The sequence below is a fragment of the Loxodonta africana genome, chromosome 12 (genome assembly GCF_030014295.1).
Source record: "Loxodonta africana isolate mLoxAfr1 chromosome 12, mLoxAfr1.hap2, whole genome shotgun sequence".
Lineage (NCBI taxonomy): Eukaryota > Metazoa > Chordata > Mammalia > Proboscidea > Elephantidae > Loxodonta > Loxodonta africana.
In genome coordinates, this window is record NC_087353.1 from 58,799,649 (window position 1) to 58,819,547 (window position 19,899).

Sequence of the window (19,899 nt, forward strand, 5' to 3'; positions counted from 1 at the left end):
ACACTAGCCTCTCCCTAAAGGTTGCGTAAAACCCAGAACCCAGTGCCGTCAAGTCGATTCCAACTCATAGTGACCCTATAGGACAGAGTAGAATCGCCCCCACAGAGTTTCCAAAGAGCACCTGGCAGATTCTTAGCATAGAAGGTGGGAATGCATCAAAAGCCAGGGAACAAGTGGATATTTAACTGGCATTTCACTGTGTAAAAATTACAGTTCCCACCACCTACCTGTTGGTGTGCTGTACTGTGGTGGCTTGTGTGTTGCTGTGATGCTGGAAGCTATAACATCAGTATTTCAAATATGGTGGGGTCACCCATGGTGGACAGATTCCAGGGGAGCTTCCAGGCTAAGACGGATTAGGAAGAAAGGCCTGGTGATCTATGTCTGAAAATTATCCAGTGAAAACCCTATGAATCACAACAGAATATTATCTGGAAGATGAGCCCGCTAGGTTGGAAGGCACTCAGAGCACACAGTGGCCACAGCAATGGACACAAGCAGACCAACGATCTGAAGATGGTGTAGGATCGGGCAACATCCCTTTCTGTTGTACATGGGATTGCCAAAAGTCAGAGCCGACTCCACCGCAACTAACAAAACATACTTCAGTTAAAATGAAACAAATCCCACCTCGCCCCACACACAGATGCAAATAGAAGGGCATGGATGGTGCCTGTCTTATTGACCACTCTGTCACCAGCCCGAGAAGGGTGTCTGGTGCAAAGTAAATGCTCAGTAACATTCGCTGAATGAATCATTTCCCCTAAACCATTTCATTTAGAGGAGTGGAGCCCTTCCCCGAGTTCTCAGTGCCCTTGGACCTTTCCAGAACAACAGAGTCACTAACAGTGACCCACCGGCAGAGTCAGGGCCTCGTTACATGATGAATGTGCAGACAGACACAGAGCACCTACCTCACTCAACCCAAACACCTTCTCCAGTGGGCCTGAAGGGTCCTGCCTTCCTGGGGTTGCCTGATGACCCTGGACTCGTAGGTTTCCAGGACCCACCCAGTCCAGTCTATACCCGTCCCAGACCAGAAAAGAGGGGCTCAAGGGACCCTTTCCAGTAGGAGCAAGCCATTCAAGGTTGCTTCCACTGGGGCTTCTGACCCCAAGTCAGGAGGCATATTGAGGGATGCCTTGGCATATTGCTCCCTCCCAGGACAGACACAGCATGACCAAGCTCAGACAGACATGCAGAGCAACTTGGAACAGAAAAAAATTGTACAAGGAGAACCACTTCAGAGCCTAAGAAGTGGGGGCAGAAGGGACAGTTCCCTTTCTTTGTAGCTACTGGGCAGTGTGTGGGCAGAGGACATGCAGGCCACCACAGCTCAGACCTTTGTGAGTTCCACTGATCGGGAATGCCGTCATCTCCTGCCAGCTCTTTGCCCTGTTTTAGTCACTGCTGTCTGCAGAGGCCTGGGTCACCATGTCCCAGGGATGTATTGGTGTTCTTCCTTCATGGAGATTGTCTTAGTTTCTTAGTCCTGCTATAACAAAAGTACTACAAGTGGGTGGCTTTAACAAACAGAAAGTATTTTCTTACAGTTTAAAAAAAGCCAAACTCCCTATCGAGTTGATTTTGACTCAAATCAACCCTATAGGACACAGTAGAACTGCCCCATAGGATTTCCAAGGCTATATAATCTATAGAAACCCTGGTGCCGTAGTGGTTAAGTGCTATGGCTGCTAACCAAAAGGTCTGCAGTTTGAATCCACCAGGCAGTCCTTGGAAACCCTATGGTGCAGTTCTACTCTGTCCTGTAGGGCCAATATGACAACGGGTTTGGTTTTTTGTTTTATGCCTGTGGTTATGATCCCATCTGGGAATGGGTTATCTTTTTATGTTAATGAGATAGGATTAGTGTAGGGTGTGTCTAGAGTCAATCTCTTTTGAGATATAAAAGAGAATAAATAAACACGTGAGGAGAGATGCCAAGCCCAGGAGCAGAAACTAAAAGAGATGAGGATATTCCCCCAGAGCCAACGCAGAAAGAAAACCTTCCCCTAGAGCCAGCACCCTGAATTCAGACTTCCTAAACTGTGGGAAAATAAATTCCTGTTTGTTTAAAGCCATTCACTTATGGCATTTCTGTCACAGCAGCACTAGGTAACTAAGTCATTGACCCATTAGGGTGGAGTAGAACTGCCCCATGGGGTTTCCAAGGCTGTAATCTGTACGGAAACAGACTGCCACATCTTTCTCCTATGGAGCAACTGTGAGTTCTAACTGCCGACTTTTATGTTAGCAGCCACGTGCTTAACCACTGTGTCACCAGGGCTCCTTAGTTGTCCTTAGTCGGAAGAAACTTGAGAGTATGAAAGCCCTACCAAACAGTGTTAAAACGGGCCATGTCGACCTTTGTCCCAACTTCCTCCCTGGGTCTTGTGCCAACAATAATTACTTGCCGATAAATGTTAACCCTGGAAGGACCTGGAACGGGGCTTGTCTTAAGTGAACACATGCTGCAAGAGATCAGCTAGCCCATCCAACCCTTCCAGTAAGGAAATGAGGGCTGTAGACACACTGCAGTGGCTCTGTCACAACATCTGGAAAAATGAAGAGGAAGCCACTGTTAGTGCTTTAGCTGTTCATCTGTTTGAAAATGTTCTGAACCTAACAGTTGGTACAAGAAACCCTCTTATTCATTCATTGTATCATTCAGCAAATGTTATTGAGCTTTCACTCTGAGTTGGGCACCCTTTTAGGGGTGATGACACAGTAATCAACAAGACAGACACTATCCAGGCCATTGTGTGTGTGCGTGCATGTGCATGTGTGTATGTAGGAGCAGTATTTGTATGCTCTTAATTGAAATATAATTTATTCTTATAATTTTCACTGAGCCCCAGTGGCACAGTGGTTAGACACCCGGCTGCTAACTGAAAGGTTGGTGGTTCGAACCCATCAGCTGTTCTGGAGAAAGGTGTGCTTCTGTGAAGATTACAACCTTGGAAATCCTATGGGGCAGTTCTACCCTGTTCTATAGGGTTCTTATGAGTTGGAATCAACTTGATGGCAACATATTTTGGGTTTGACAATTTACACACAGTGAAATGCCAAGTCTTATGTATTAAAAAAGAAACTTGTTGCTGTCGAGCCAATTCCAACTTATAGCGACCCTATAGGACAGAGTAGAATTGCCCCATAGGGTTTCCAAGAAGCAGCTGGTGGATTAAAACTGCAGACCTTTTGGTTAGCAGCCAAATGCTTAACCACTGCGCCGCCAGAGCTCCTGTATAAGAGGACTTACGTATAAGTGCTTGGTTAAGTTTTATCAGTGGACTCAAATATAACAATGGTCACAAAGACTGTGCAGGACCAGGCAATATTTCATTCTGTAATACATAAAGTCACCATGAGTCAGAGCCAACTCGAAAGCAACTAACAACAACAAACTTTACCTATTTATACACCCCTGTGACCACCACCCAATCAACACTGAAACATTGCCATCACCCGGGAAGGCTCCCTTTCCCAGGAAATACCCTTCACCTGTGGTTGCCTCTCTTTTGTCTCCTATTGCCTGTTTTTGAACCTCATATAAATAGGATCACACAGTCTCTGCTCATTTGTGACCCCATGCCCTTCTGGAGCTTAGTGAGAGGTTGTCTTTGTGGAAGAAAGACCTTCATAAACCACTTGGAGTAGAAAGATGAGATCCTATGGGCAGGACACAGGTTATTAAAAGAGTATCATCTCATAACTGGATATCCATCCATATGAAAAAAAATGAACCTCAACCTCTCCCTCACTCCATGCCCCCGTATCAACTAGAGGCAGAGCGTAGACCTAAATGTGAAAGCTATAACTGTAAAGCTTCCAGAAGAATGTTGAAATGGCAAATATTTTGCTACATATATATTTACCACAATTTAAACACACACACACGAGAATATCAAAACCAGTAAAATGTATAAATACACGTAGAGATTTATATCAAGGAAATTGCTCATGCAGCTATAGAGGCTAGAACGTCCCAAGTCGGTGGGTCAGAACAGAGGCTTCTCCTAATTCATGTAACCACTGGGGTTGGTGAACCCAAGATCGGCAGGTCAGAGAGCAGGGCTCTTGCTCACAAGTTGTGAAGATTGACAAATCCCAAGGTGGGCAGGAGAGATTGCAGGTAAGCTGTTAACTCAAGTTCCAAGAACTAGAGGTCAGAAGAACCTGCAAAATCCAAAGCCAGCAAAAGCCCATGAGCCTTGCCACAATGCCCACTTACATTGGAAACAGGCCACACCCCCAAGGAAACTCCCTTTCAACTGATTGGCTGTTCACAATAAATTCCATCATGGAGGCGATCACATTATATCAAATCTCATTATGGAAGTGATCACAACATCATACGACTGCCAAACTACATCATAACTGCCAAACCACTGAGATTCATGACCCAGCCAAGTTGACACACAACCTTAATCATCACAGCAACTTTGGGTTAGGTAAGATTTCTTACATCACAAATGTTGAATTCTAGTTATTGATATACATACTAAATAAAGGTCAAGAGTACTGATGTTAGATGAACACTTAAAAATGCATTTTAAAAAGGGTAGCTTGATCAAGTCTAAGAACATTCTATCTTTACATATTAGTTCTTTATATATTGTTGCCCTATTCCAAAACATGATCTGTATTTCCATTCACTCAGAATGTTTACAGCTCTATAGGTTTTGGAGTAATCAAGTGAGGTAATGTGTAGAAGTACTTTGCAAAGTCAAGAAATTTCTAGAAATGAAAATGGAAGGACAGGCTCATTCGCACCAAGAAGCTCATCTAAGACCCCTTGCAGAACAATCCCACTGGGAGGATCACTTGGGCAACAATGGCATCACAAACTTCAAGGGGTATAGTGAGTTGAATGGTGCCCCTAAAAGATATGTCCATGTCCTAACCCCTGGCACCTGGGAACATTTGGAAAAAGGGTCCTTGCAGATAGAATTAAAGGCCTTGAGATGATGAGATCGTCCTGGATTATCCCGGCAGCCCTAAATTCAGTGACAAGTGTCCTTGTAAAAACAAGGCAGAGGGAGATGACCCAGACAAACAGCAGATGGTTATGTGAAGGTGGTGGCAGAGACTGGAGCAATGGAGTCACAATCCCAGGAATACCTGAGGCCACTAGAAGCTGAAGAGGCAAGGAAGGATCCTCCCTTAGGGCCCTTTAGGAGCATGGTCCTGCTGACACCTTTGATTTTGGCCTTCTAACCTCCAGAACTGTGAGAGAATAAACTTCTGTTGCTTTAAGCCACCCCATTTATTGTCCTTTATTATGGCCTCCCCAGGACACTAACACAAGAGTTAACCATCTTCCTCAGACTCCAGGTTTAGGTGAGGAGGTCACTAAGAGAGACTGCTGGAGCCCTGCGGCTCTCGGCTCTCGTGGGCACAGTTCTGTAGGAGCCAAGCTGTGGGGCTCCCAGGAGTGCACAAAGCCAGAGGCAGCAGCTCCAACCCCAAACCCAGGATCAGTGAGTGCTCAGGGCCCTTTCAGCTGTCTTTGCAGGACAGTTTCAATGCCAGAAGCCCCACCATGGATAGAAGGATGGCAGAGTCAACAAGTGGCTGGGCCTAGGAGCCCCTGGAGTGCTTCCAGCCACAAACACAGCAGGAAACTGAGCAAGGACAGAATTCTCTCTGATCAGCTCCATGGAAAACATCACTTGCCCTTCGTAAGTGGACAAATGGCCTTTAACAGGCTGTGGCTGTGTTCTAAAATAATTCTTGGAACAAACTATTATATTCAGAGCCCTGGTGTGGTGCAGGAAAAGACCAATAGCTAATGAATATTGAATGCTAATCATCTGCCAGGGCTGTTATAAATATACTTTCTAGTCCCCTCAGTATTCCTGGAAGAGGAGTGGAATTAATGCCATTTTAAAAAGGAGGAAACCAGCCTGAGCTTACTTGGCTGGAAGGTGCCCTAGAATGTGGTTCAGAGCAAGGTTTTGAGACTAGATAGGCCTGGTTTGAATCCTGATTCTGCCTCTTACTGGGTGACTTTGGCATTGGAAAATAGAAGATGCTGACTAAATCACTCCTCTTTATTTCTGGACTTTAATTATAGAGAATATACATAAAGAACCGAGTGGGTATCTAAGTTTTACTGCTGGGCCTGATAACTCCCAAAGCTCCCTTCTAATGCTGGGTTGGAGGTACCAACTAGACTTAATGCCAAGCAGGAGCTTCTCTCATACCTCCACCTCCCACTCCAGACCTCGCGGCCCACCTGAGAGGCAAGGTTTGTCATGTAGCTTGGCTAATTAATTAGAATTAGGCTCAACTTCAAATAACATAAAACTCTCAAATAACTGACTTAAATAAGATACATGCATTTCCCTTTAACACTCAAGAAATTTAGAGGTATGGTCAGTCCAGAGCTGGTAAGAAACTCCACAGTGTTGTAGACCCAAGTTTTTTTTTTTCTCTTGTTCTATGCTGTGACTTCCATTCGCAAGGTTGCTTCCTGATCCAAGATAGCTGCCGGTGCTCTGGTCATTAGCTCTGCATTCAAGCCAGCAGTGAAGAAGATAGAAGATGAAGAAGGGCATGTCCTGTCCTACCAACTTCCAGTTACATCCCGATGGTCACGCCTAGCTATAAGGGAGGCTGTTAAACGTAGTCTTGGTCCTGGGCAGCCAGGTGCCAGCTAAAAGTTGGGGTTCTGTTGCTAAGGATGAGAGGAAGACTGGATAGGAAGGGAGAAGTAGAAGCCAGTGTCTGGCTTTTGAGGAAAACTGATCCTACTTCTGGAGACATGGCCCAATGGGTATGAGGCCAGGAGATACGAAGCTAATTATCTGCTGCTCCTCTCAAGGAGAGGATCTAGTAAGTAGAGAGAGGGCAGAATTATTGAGCTAGATCCATAGCTGCTGTTGAGTCACTCCAACTCATGGCGACCTTATGTACAACAGAATGAAATGTTGCAGTCCTGCGTCATCCTCACAATTGACAACATGTCTGAATCTCTTATTGCTGGTTATCATGCCAATCCATCTCATCGAGGGTCTCCTACATGCTCACTGGTCCTCTACTTCAACAAACATGATGTCTTCCTCCAGCAACTGATCCCTCCTGATGACGTGTCCAAAGCAAGCAAGTTAGGCAATGTTCTGTTGTGATCCATAAGTTTTTCACTGGCTAAATTTCAGAAGCAGATCATCAGGCCTTTCTTTCTGGCCTCTTAGCCTAGAAGCTCTGCTGAAACCTGTCTACCATGGGTGACCCTGCTAGTATTTGAAATACTAGTGGCACAGCTTCCAGCATCACAGTAACATGTAAGCCACCACAATATGACTGACAGATGAGTGGTGATTATTGGGTAGAGTCGGCAGCAGGGGCAGACTAACCATTAAGCAGAATATGCATGGGCTTATAGTAAACAAGGTACACACGGGCTTAATTGTGTTTAGTTACTAATCTGTAGTGCACAGTTTCTCATGGGTTTCACAGTTTCACAAGGATGTGGTAAAAAAGAGGTGAAATTGTGCGCTACAGATTAGTAATAAGTGCAAATAAGCCCATGCATACCTTGCATATTGGGTAATCTGTCCCTGGTTGACAAAATTATCAGAGAGGGGTGTTCCTCATGCAGTCATGCACATGGGAAATAAGGGTTTCCCCTTACCAGTTGGGCAGAGCATGTATGGCACATGATAAGTGGTCAGTAAATGAAAAGAATAGGATTCTCACTGCGACCTCGTTACAGATCAAAAGATTTCAACTTGCCTTAAACATCTAGGCAGCCAAGATACCCATCTTGCTTTGTGCTTTCCTCCTTCATGTGTCCCTCCACACAGAACCAAGTTCCTATGGTACCACCTACAAGAGGACAGCTTATCCCAAGTCCCAGTGTCCTTCCCTGTGTCAGGTGCTGCCTTCCCTCCTGATATGGGTACCTGAAGCCCTCTGAGTCCAGCCCTTCTAGTGTGCCCATCTGCCCACTGTCCAACAAGCCCACTGTCTCTTCCTAGCACATGGCATGGACAGAGTGGGAAGTAGACATTGCACTCAGGGCTCCCACAAGTGGCTGACAGGCCTTTGCTTCTGTTCTCAGACTCTCCAGTCTCAAATTAAAAAACTGGAAATGAACAAGGTGGATAAAAGCATGATGGAGCATGAGTTGAAAGAGGTGAGTGAGCAGAGAGGTTTCTCTGCCTTTCCTACTCCCCCATGCTGAGCCCCAGCTCTCCCACCCAGGAAAATGGAAGCATCCAGCAGAGGCAAAGCCAGGCAAAGAGCCTTCCAGAGTTTCCTTTGAACTTTATTCATAAAGGAAAGTTGGGGAAGCTCTTTAAAAGTTGTCCCATCAAGTCCTATTCTCAGTGACTCAGGATTAGTGACATTTGTTATGTGGACTTAACAATCATATGCAAATATTGTATTATCTCACTTACATGAAATAAACAAACATAGAAAACAAAGATTATTACTATTACCAGGGGTGGAAGGGAGGCATTGAGTTTATGTTAATGATGGTGGAATAATTAAGAAAAGGATAGTGATAGGGCTTGTACCACATGAAGACTGTAATTAATGTCATTGAATTGTACATGTAGTTATTGTTCAATTGGTGAATGTTTTGTTATATATATTTTCACCTCAAACACAAAAAAATGTCATGCACCAACTTCTCTGTCATAGGAAGACATTGGCTTAGATCTGAATGTTGTATATGAGCCAGTATAGACTCCAAGGTTGAATTTAAGCTAAGGCTAGACCTCTAGAGTCCCAAATTAAAAAAAAAACTGACCAAAGGAGTCTGATTTTGTCCAGTCTGCCCCCACCCCCACCCCAGCAGCCCTGCCTCCTGAGCTCCCTCTCTCTGTAGAAAGCTGACAGGAGTGCCCTGGCAAGCAAGGCAAGCCGGGCCGACCTGGAGACAATGGTAACGGAGTTGAATGAGATGATGCATGGCATGCTGCTCAAGTTCACAACCAACAAGGAAGACTGGAAGAAGTCCTTGGAGCAGCTGAACAAGGATGTGAGCACCAAGGTGAGCACCCTGCGTTAGTTCTCTTTCTCTGTGTAACAAATTACCCCAAAACATAGCCACCTAAAACAACAAACATTCTGTTTCTGAGGGTCAGGAGTTTGGGAGCAGCTTAACCGGGTGGTTCTGGCGTAGGGTTTCCTATGGGGGTGCAGTCAAGATGGCCATTGGTGCTGCCATCATCTGAAGGCTTACTGGGGCCGAAAGATCTACTTCCTCATTACACAGACTCCTTAGTGCTGCTTGAGTGTCCTCACAACATGGCAGCCAACTTCCCTCACAACAAGTGATCCAAAAGAGAAAGACAGAAGCTGCAGTGTCTTTTATGACTTAGCTGTGGAAGTCACACCCCAACCTTTCTGCAATATCCTGTTGGTTACACAAGTTGGCCCTCTTCAGTGTGGGAGGGGACTGGACAAGGACATAAACACCAAGGGGTGTAATTGATACTCTATTGCCCAATTGAATTTCTCTTATAAAACATGAGTTCAAAGATAACATTATTAGAAATTTCAAGATGGTAACAGCAGAGCATTAAACCAAGCAGGGTTCTTTTTCAGTGTGGGGCCCTGTATGACTGCACAGCTCTCTATGTAAAGCTGGCCCTGCAGCCAGGGCAGGGGAGAGGAGGCTTCAGTTCCCCACAAGTCCCTGCAAACAAATTTCCTTTGCTTTCATTGGCTAAGGCACCCACTATAGAACAATTCCTGATTGGCATGAGACCAACTAAGTTGGGATTTCTGTGAGTGAAACTCCATTGTTCCTAGAGAGATTTGAGGAAGTCTGCCACAGTGCTTGGCACATACAGCCCCCTACCCCCACAAATAGGTTGAATACACGAATTTGAGTATATGGGGACCATTGGAAGAAGTGCTTCTTGGGCCTCAGGGCCTGGAATGAGCAGTAGGCTTGGTTTCATCTTTTGGATGCAGGAAGTAATGGTGTTTCTTTGCCTTGGCCACTGTGAACCTCACTGCAGTTCCCCTCTAGCAATAAGGTATCGCATGTACTGGGAGTATATTTATCTCCCTCTGCTGCTGTAAAAAAGTACCACAAACTGGGTAGCTTAAAACAACAGAAATTTATTCTGTCACAGTTCTAGAGGCCAGAAGCCTTGAAATCAAGTTTGGTTCCTTCTGGAGGCTCTGAAAGAGAATCTGCTTCACGCTGCTTCCTAGCCTCTGGTGGTTCCTGGCAACGCTTGGCATTCCTTGACTTGTAGATAAAAAACAAACAACACACACACAAAAAAACAGTTGCCATAGACTTGATCCTGACTCACAGCAACCACATGTGTGTCAGGGTAGAACTGTGCTCCATAGGTTTTCAATGGCTGATTTTTTTGGAATTAGATCACCAAGTCTTTCTTCTGAAGTTGAGCCTGGGTGGACTGGAACCTTCAGCCTTTCAGTTAGCAGCTGAGGGTGTCAACCCTCCAAACTTGTAGATGCATCACTCCAGTCTCTAGCTGCATCTTCACATGGACATCTTCCCTCTGGGTCTCTCTGTGTCTCTTCTCCACTTTTTACAAGGACACTACTCATCTAGGATTAGTATCCACCCTACTCTGGTGTGACCTCATGTTAACTGATAACATCTTCAAAGACTATCACCAAACAAGGTCACAGTACTGGGGGTTAGGACTTGAGCATATCTTTTTGGGGGACACAGTTCAATCCATAACAAGGGGTACGAACCTCAACCCAAGCATTATCATTTTCCTTTTTTTTTTTTTGACCACCTCACTTGCTGTTACTTTTAAATCTTACCTTAAGGCCAAGAAGCCCTGCAGGAGAAGTGATTAAGTGCTCAGCTGTTAACTGAAAGGTTGACAATTCGAACCCACCAGCGGCTCTGTGGAGAAAGATGTGGCAGTCTGCTTCCATAAAGATTACAGCTTGGGAAACCCCATGGACCAGTTCTACTCTGTCCTACAGGGTTGCTATAAGTTGGAACTGACTTGATGGCAGCAGGTTTATTATAAAGCCTGGCAGTCTGCTTCCCAAAGGCCACAGCCTTGAAAACCATATGGAACACAGTTCTACCCTGCACACATGGGGTCGCCATGAGTTGAAATTGATTAGATGGCACACCACCCAGATGGCAACTGTTTTTTTTTTGGGGGGGGGGGGCGTGTATAATCTATGTAACTTTTAAAAAAAAAAAAAAGGTGGCTGCAAATCCTTTTCTGGAATGGGGCAGGGTATGATTAATGGACTAAACTCTCTTTTCTTTCTTTTGACGTTTCTCAGCTAGTCCCAAGAGATCTGGACCCCCTGAAGAAAGAAATGGAAGAAGTCTGGAAAATAGTCAGGAAGCTGCTGATTGAGGGTCTGCGATTCGACCCCGACAGTGCTGCTGGCTTCAGGAAGTGAGTGTATGGGGGCTCCGGAGCCCCTTCAGGGTAGGGGTCCAGCTCCCATAGGCTGGGAGACCCTTTCTCTAGGAGGAAACAAGAGGGGTCCAGACCTGTGGGACATTGAGGGGAGGGCTTTCCCAACTCAGGTGGGTGGGTGGAGGACTGGGATGGGGCCACCCATAGGGCACACTGGGCACCCCTAGAGGTGGGTGGCTCTGGCCTTGGCTGGCAGAGGGACTCCAGGAAGGTGTCCACTCCAAAAGCTTTTGCCACAGATAAGGAAACAGAGGCTCAGAGGGGAAGGGGTTGTAGGAGGCCACACAGGGGGGTTGGGTGGGTCTGAGGCTGGAGCGAGGACCCCTGACCCCCACCTAGACAGTGCCCCATGCCAAGGGGCCTGATGTTCCTGGGTGGTTCCTGTCCTCAGCTAACCCCCTGCATGCCCCCAGATGCATGAAGGGCATCTTTCCAGAAAGCCTGGTTTTAAAGATCGTCCATTGTGTTTGGGGCGACGAGATAAACCACATCACTTTGGTCCCCCATCTCTGCTCCAAGGAGAGGGTCAGCAGGGCCTGAAGAGCTGAGGTGGGTGGGGCAAGGGAGGAGGGCATGAAGGCAGGCGTCAGGCCCAGAGGCACAGACAGATCTGCAGACCTCCCAAACCCCAGCGCTGCCGGGACCAGGGGCCTCCTCGCAGGGGCTGGGCAGGGGGTGGGTCCCCCAGCTGAGGGAGCCGGGGTCTCTTCTAGGAAGCTGTTTGAGAGCGTGAAATGCATCTCTTGCGACCGCCCGGTGGAGATGATGACCGGCCCGTGAGTACCTCCCACATCCTCCCGCCAGGGGGCGCAGGTGCACACCCTGCTTGCCTGGTCCCCGCCCGCCCACCCAGGTCCGCCCGCGTGCGCCTTCTCTCTACGAGTCCGCGCCCGCCCGCGCCCCTGACCCTGCTATGTGTACCCGGTTCTATAGCCATCATTAACATAACATCTACACGCCTCCATCATTCCATGTGCATCATTTCATTTCATTCACTGGACTCTGAGTGATTCCCTGGGCGGGGGGCATTGTCAGGACGTTCATTCTTTCTTCACCAACCCTCTCTGGTGTCCTCTATGGGCAGGGGCTGGACCAACTCCAGAAGAAAAAGGGTGGTCCTCATCATTGTGGGGAGGAGCGGAGCGTTGTGGGCTTCCCTGCACTTAACCGTTATGCCTTAGTCGATTTCGAGTCCTGGTGGCACAGTGGTTAAGAGCTTGGCTGCTAACTAAAAGGTCAGCAGTTCAAATCCACCAGGCACTCCTTGGAAATTCTATGGAGCAGTTCTACCCTATCCTATAGGCTCGCTGTAAGTCGGAATCAACTCGATGGCAATGAGTTTGTTTGGGGTTTTGTTTTAGTGGGTTTTGATGACCAGGCTACCCAAGGTGCTAGCCTGGCCCCAACAGCCCACAGAACTCATCACCACCCCATACCACTTAGTGCTCATGGAGGGGCATGGAGTTACATGCAGAATTTTTCCCGTGAACCACAGATGTCTAGCTGCAGCTTTATTTATAACAATCGAACATGAGAAACAACCTGAAGTTCAGAAAAAGAGAAAAGATAAATGCTATGGTACATTCAAAAACCCTGGTGGCGTTGTGGTAAAAAGCTCCCACTGCTAACCAAAAGATCCGCAGTTCGAATCCACCAGTAGCTCCTTGGAAACTCTGTGGGGCAGTTCTACTATGTCCTATAGGGTCGCTATGAGTCTGAATAGAATTGACTCAATTCTATTCAGACTATGAGTCTGAATAGAATTGACGGCAATGGGTTTTTGTTTGTTTGTTTGTTTGTTTGTTTGTTTTTACGGTACGTTCAGGACGCTGTCCCACAGAAAGTTCCGCGATGGTTGCGACGTTCTGCATAGACGCTGCCCGGTGCATAGCTGCTTGCCACGTGTGGCTGCTGAGCGCTTGAAACGTGGCTAGTGTAACCGAGCAGCTGAGTTTTAAGTCTTGTTGAATTTTAGTTAACTTGAGTGCGAATTTAAATACTAAAACGTGGCAATGTGCTGCGGTCTTGAATAGAGTGGTTGTGGAAAAATTTTTAGTGAGTGACCTAAGAAAACGTAAAAAGTGAAAAAAAAGCAAATTTCAAGATAGTATATGTATTATGACCCTATTTTTTGTAAAAATAAAGAAACACAAACATGAAATACTGAAAGGACAAATATCTAAATATTTGTTATGCAGTTACAGTCATTTACTTATTTCTTTTTGCTTTTCTGTTTTTGAAAATTTTCACCATCAGTGCATATTGCTTTAAAATTTTATTGTCTTAACATACACATATGAAGTACACACATGTTCATTGTATGGATCGATGAATTTCTACACATGTATACACCTGTGTAACCACTGTTCAGACCAAAATGTAAAACAGTTCCAGCTTCTAATATTTTTTTAGATAAAAATTTACATAAAATAAATTTAGCCATTTTAATGTGAACAATTCAGTGGCATTTAATGCATTCACAACATTGTGTCACCACTACCTCTTCCTAGCTTCAAAGTATTTTCATCACCCTGTACCATGAAGGAGTCACCCCATTCCCCTCTCGCCACAGCCCACGGCAAGCACAACTCTGCTCTCCGACTCTCTGGATTCACCTATTCTTGGCGTTTTACTTTGTATTCGTTTCCTAGGATTGCCATAATGAAGTACCATAAATTGGGTGGCTTATAAGAACAGAAACTTACCATCTCACAGTTCTGGAGGTTAGGAGTTGGAAACCAAGGTACCTGCTGTGTCAACTCCTTCTGACAGCTTAGAGGGAGATTGTACCAGGCTTCTCTTCCTAGCTTCTGGTAGTTCCCAGCAGCCCTTGGCTTTCCTTGGCTTCTAGATGCATCACTCCAGTGTCTGCCTCCATCTTCACATGGCCGTTGTCCCTGTGTGCATGTCTGTGTCCCTATTCTTCTTTCTAAAGACACCAGTCATATTGGATCAAAACCCACCCCTCTCCAGTATGACCTCATATTAACTGATAACATCTTAAAGACTCTATTTCCAAACAAGGTCCCATTCACAGGTACTGGAGGTTAGGACTTCAACGTATTTGTGGGGGGGACATAATTCAACCCACAACAATGTTTATAATTGGAAAAGTTGGTCTTTATGTCTTATGTAGATTACAGTGTAATCAGGGCCCCTCATAATTGGGGCTGCAGACATTTCTGGAGAGAAGGCAGCATTGGCAGCAGGGAGAGGGTGGAGGGGGGAGCTTGCCCTAAGTGTACACCTCCTCCCTCCGCTCAGGAAGGCTTCCTGAAGGAGGTGGTGGCTCTAGCCCTCTGCTGGCCACATGCACCTCCCACTTAGCTGCTGCCACCTTCTTGTCCCCCAACAGACACCTCATCACCATCCGAAAAGCCCACCTGCTTTCAAGGCTGCGGCCTGCCAGTGCCAACAGCTATGAGTACCTGGAGCGGCAGCAGATGAGGTGAGCCAGCCACGGGAGGAGGCGCCTCCCTGAGGTCACTGGAGCCTGGGAGCCCACTCCTTCAGGGACATCCTGCAGCCCCAGGAACCAAAGATTGTCCCAGGGCATGGCCAGCTATCTGCAAGGGTATGTGGACATTCCAGGAGGTGACATGGGCAGCAGATGGACAGATGAATTGACTGAAGGAGAGACACTGACTGACATGTTTATTGGCATCTATAGGTGTTTTCTATGAGTCGGAATTGACTCAACGGCAATGGGCTTGGTTTCATTTATAGGCGTTTCCAAGGAGCCCTGGTGGTGAAGTGGTTAACTGCTCGGTTGCTAACTGGAAGATGAGCAGTTTGAACCCACCAAGCCACGCCTCTGGAGAAAGATGTGGCAATCTGCTTCCATAAAGATTTACAGGCTTGAAAACCCTACAGGGCAGTCCTACACTGTCCTATTGGGACACTAGGCATCAGAATCAACTCGTCAGTAATGGTTTGGGATTTTGGTTTATAGGTGTTTTCAGTAGGTCTTGAGGCACAAATAGTTAAGCGCCCGACTACTAACCGAAAGGTTGGAGGTTCAAACTCACCCAGAGGTGCCTCAGAAGAAAGGCCTGGCAATCTGCTTCAGAAAGATCAAAACCTCAATAACCCTATGGAGTGCATTTCTGCTCTGGTACATACGGGGTTGCCCTGAGTTGGAGTCAGCTCAAAGGGAACTGGTTACAAGTGCCCTCCTTCACTGGAAGGTCTCTCATTTGATCCCCCAACCACCTGTGTTGTTGCTGTTGTTAGGTGCCATCGAGTCTGTTCTGACTCATAGTGACCCTGTGTACCACAGAACGAAACACTGCCCAGCGCTGCGCCATGCTCACAATCGTTGTTATGCTTGAGCCCATTGTTGCAGCCACTGTGTCAATCCATCTTGTTGAGGGTCCTCCTCTTTTTCGCTGCCCCTCTACTTTACCAAGCGTGATGTACTTCTCCAGGGACTGATCCTTCCTCACAACATGTTCAAAGTATGTAAGATGCAGTCTTGCCATCCTTGCTTCCAAGGAGCATTCTGGTTGCACTTTCTCCAAGACAGATTTGTTTGTCCTTTTGGCAGTCTGTAGTATATTCAACATTCTTTGCCAACACCATAATTCAAAGGTGTCAATTCTTCTTCCATCCGCCTTATTCACCGTCCAGCTTTCGCATGTATATGATGCAATTGAAAATACCATGGCTTGTGTCAAGCGCACTGTAGTCTTCAAGTTGACATCTTTGCTTTTCAACACTTTAAAGAGGTCTTTTGCAGTTGATTTGCCCAATGCAATGCGTCTTTTGATTTCTTGACTGCTGCTTCTGTGGGTGTTGATTGTGGAGACAAGTAAAATGAAATCCTTGACAACTTCAGTCTTTTCCGTGTTTATCATGATGTTGCTCATTGGTCCAGTTGTGAGGATTTTTGTTTTCTTTATGTTGAGGTGTGATCAACCCATACTGAAGGCTATGGTCTTTGATCTTCATCAGTAAGTGCTTCAAGTCCTCTTTCAGCAAGCAAGGTTTTATCATCTGTGTAATGCAGGTTGTTAGTGAGTCTTCCTCGAATCCTGATGCCCTGTTCTTATTCATATAGTCCAGCTTCTTGGATTATTTGCTCAGCATACAGATTGACTAGGTATGGTGAAAGAATACAACCCTGATGCACAGCTTTCCTGACTTTAAACCATGAAGTATCTCCTTGTTTTGTCCAAACGACTGCCTCTTGATCTATGTACAGGTTCCTCATGAGCACAATTAAGTGTTCTGGAATTCCCATTCTTCACAATGTTATCTATAATTTATATGATCCACACAGTTGAATGCCTTTGCATAGTGAATAAAACACAGGTAAACATTTTTCTAGTATTCTCTGCTTTCAGCCAGGAGCCATCCGACATCAACAATGATATTCCTGGTTCCATGTGCTCTTCTGAACCCAGCCTGAATTTCTGGCAGTTCCCTGTCGATATACTGCTGTAGCCGCCTTTGAAAGATCTTCAGCAAAATTTTACTTGTGTGTGATATTAACGATAGGAAACCCTGGTGGCGTAGTGGTTAAGAGCTACATCTGCTAACTAAAAGGTCAGCAGTTCAAATCTACCAGGCGCTTCTTGGAAACCCTGTGAGGCAGTCCTACTCTGTCGTATAAGGTTGCTATGAGTTGGAATCGACTCGACGGCAGTGGGAATGGGAATGGGATATTAATAATATTGTCAATAATTTCCACATTCGGTTGGATCACCTTTCTTGGGAATAGGCATAAATATGGATCTCTTCAAGTCGGTTGGCCAGGTAGATGTCTTCCAAATTTCCTGGCATAGATGAGTGAGCACTTCCACTGCTGCATCCATTTGTTGAAACATCTCAATTGATATTCTGTCAGTTCCTGGAGACTTGTTTTTCGCCAGTGCCTTCAGTGCAGCTTGGACTTCTTCCTTCATCACCATCAGTTTTTGATCATATGCTACCTCTTGAAATAGTTGAATGTTGACCAGTTCTTTTTGGTATAATGACTCTGTGTATTCCTTTCATCTTCTTTTGATGCTTCCTGTGTCAATTAATATTTTCCCCATAGAATCTTTCACTATTGCAACTCGAGGCTTGAATTTTTTCTTCAGTTCTTTCATCCTGAGAAATGCTGAGCGTGTTCTTCCCTTTTGGTTTTCTATCTCCAGCTCTTTGCATATGTCATTATAATACTTTACTTTGTCTTATTGAGTGGCCCTTTGAAATCTTCTGTTTGGTTCTTTTACTTCATCATTTCTTCCTTTTGCTTTAGCTGCTCAACATTCAAGAGCAAGTTTCAGAGTCTCTTCTGATACCCATTTTGGCCTTTTATTTCTTTCCTGTCTTTTTTAATGACCTCTTGCTTTCTTCATGTATGATGTCCTTGATATCATCCCACAACTCATCTGGTCTTTGGTCATTAATGTTCAGTGCATAAAATCTATTCTTGAGATGGTCTCTAAATTCAGGTGGGATGTACTCAAGGTTGTACTTTGGCTCTCATGGACTTGTTCTAATTTTCTTCAGTTTCAGCTTGAACTTATATATGAGCAATTGATGGTCTGTTCCACAGTTGGCCCCTGGCCTTGTTCTGACTGATGATGTTAAGCTTTTCCATCGTCTTTTTCCACAGATGTAGTTGATTTGATTCCTGTGTGTTCCATCTGGCGAGGTCCGTGTGTATAGTCGCTGTTTATGTTGGTGAAAAAAGATATTTGCAACGAAGAAGTCGTTGGTCTTGCAAAATTCTATCAGGTGATCTCCAGCATCATTTCTATCACCAAGGCCGTATTTTCCAACTACCGATCCTTCTTTGTTTCCAACTTTCGCATTCCAATCACCATTAATTATCAATGTATCCTGATTTCATGTTTGACCAATTTCAGACTGCAGAAGTTGGTAAAAAATCTTCAGTTTCTTCATTTTTGGCCTAAGTGGTTGGTGGGTAAATATGAATAGTCGTATTAACTGGTCTTACTCACAGGAGTGTGGATATTATCCTATCACTGACAGCATTGTACTTCAGGATAGATATTGAAATGTTCTTTTCGATGATGAATGCAATGCCATTCCTCTTCAATTTGTCATTCCCAGCATAGTAGACCATATGATTGTCTGATTCAAAATGGCCACTACCAGTCCATTTCAGCTAAAACCCCCTTTGAGCTGGGATTAAATGCCCATGTCAGCTTGGAGAGAATAAGTAATGATACTTGAGCCTCAATGAGCCCTCACTGTGGCCCAGCTTTGACACTGACCCCACTGGGGTAGCTTCTATTATCATCCCCACTTCACAGTCAAAGAAACTGAGGCTCAGAGAAATTAAGTGACCTGCCTAAGGTTACAACTAATAAGAGGCAGAGCTGGCATCTAAACCTGCATGTTTCTGTCACACCCAGCTGGCTCCCTCGGGGTTTAGCCTGGAATCTTGATCCAGCCCCATTCCCCAACCCCTGACACCCCAAAGTTCAGGGGTTTCCCAGTTCCAGCCCTGTGGGTGTGTCAGCCAGGTGGGAGGATAATGCCCAAACAGAACCACCACCATGCAAAGGGGATGCTTTGTGTTCTGTGCCCAACGCTCCCATTATCCCTGCCTGGTCCCTCAGGAGGCCAAGAGCCTACATTTGGTCACTGGAACAGGGCTGTGAGGAGCAGCTGGGGTCTGGGGAAACGTGTATCCCAATTTGGCTCCTCTGCCCCAACTCTGGAAACCCTGGTGGTGTAGTGGTTAAGTGGTTAACCAAGAGGTCGGCAGTTCGAATCTGCCAGGAGCTTCTTGGAAACTCTATCGGGCAGTTCTACTCTGTCCCATAGGGTTGCTATGAGTTGGAATCGACTCGACGGCTGTGGGTTTTGGCCCCAACTCTGCTTGTCTGTGTCCACACACCGGGCCTCAGACTTCCCCAGCTGGTCACCCAAACCTCAGGCCATCTTGAGGCTTCCATGGGAGGAGGTGGCGCTGGCAGCTGCTGACCACACTGCCCTGTGCAGGGAACAGCAGCACCTGCAGCAGCTCCAGGGCCTAGGTGACCAGGATGGGAGCCTGGACTCCCTGGGCTCCCAGCAGGAGTGGGGCAATGGCCCTCGGAACAAGGCCGACCCCAGGCTCAAGCCGTACAATCTGTCGACGCTGTACCCCTATGGGGACCCCCAGCTGCTTGACTACGACACTGTGAGTCTGCCGAGGCTCTGTCCTGGGGAAGGGGCTTCGGGGGGCAGGGCTCTACCTTCTGGCACCTAAACTAGAGAGGCATCTGGGCTGTCTGCAGGCGGAGGTGGACATTCTGGGAGTGGACGGGATCCTGTATAAGGGCCGCATGAACAACGCGAGTGAGGTGCGGCCTACCTTCTCCTCCGACAAGGAACTCACAGGTGAGGGTGGCATTCCTCCTGGGCACCCGCCCAGGGTCTGCTGTGCTCGGCAGGGTCACGGGTTGCAGGTGGTGGGCTGCTACACTAGGTGCAGGCTGGCAGGGTGCAGACTGGCACTATCCCTGCCTGGGGGCCCTACTGTGCACCAGGGTCTGCTCCA

The 19,899-nt window shown here is 46.3% G+C and overlaps 1 protein-coding gene across 1 annotated transcript in view; it reads left to right on the forward strand.

The window, feature by feature from the left end:
• Positions 1–19,899, forward strand: part of C12H16orf96 (chromosome 12 C16orf96 homolog) — a 59,338-nt gene that overhangs the window by 33,298 nt on the left and 6,141 nt on the right. Inside the window, exons 8-14 of the mRNA XM_064295534.1 lie at positions 8,066–8,140; positions 8,840–9,004; positions 11,254–11,372; positions 12,110–12,172; positions 14,752–14,844; positions 19,359–19,539; positions 19,637–19,739. Of these exons, the coding sequence (XP_064151604.1) occupies positions 8,066–8,140; positions 8,840–9,004; positions 11,254–11,372; positions 12,110–12,172; positions 14,752–14,844; positions 19,359–19,539; positions 19,637–19,739 (799 nt within the window). The remainder of the gene's footprint in view (positions 1–8,065; positions 8,141–8,839; positions 9,005–11,253; positions 11,373–12,109; positions 12,173–14,751; positions 14,845–19,358; positions 19,540–19,636; positions 19,740–19,899) is intronic.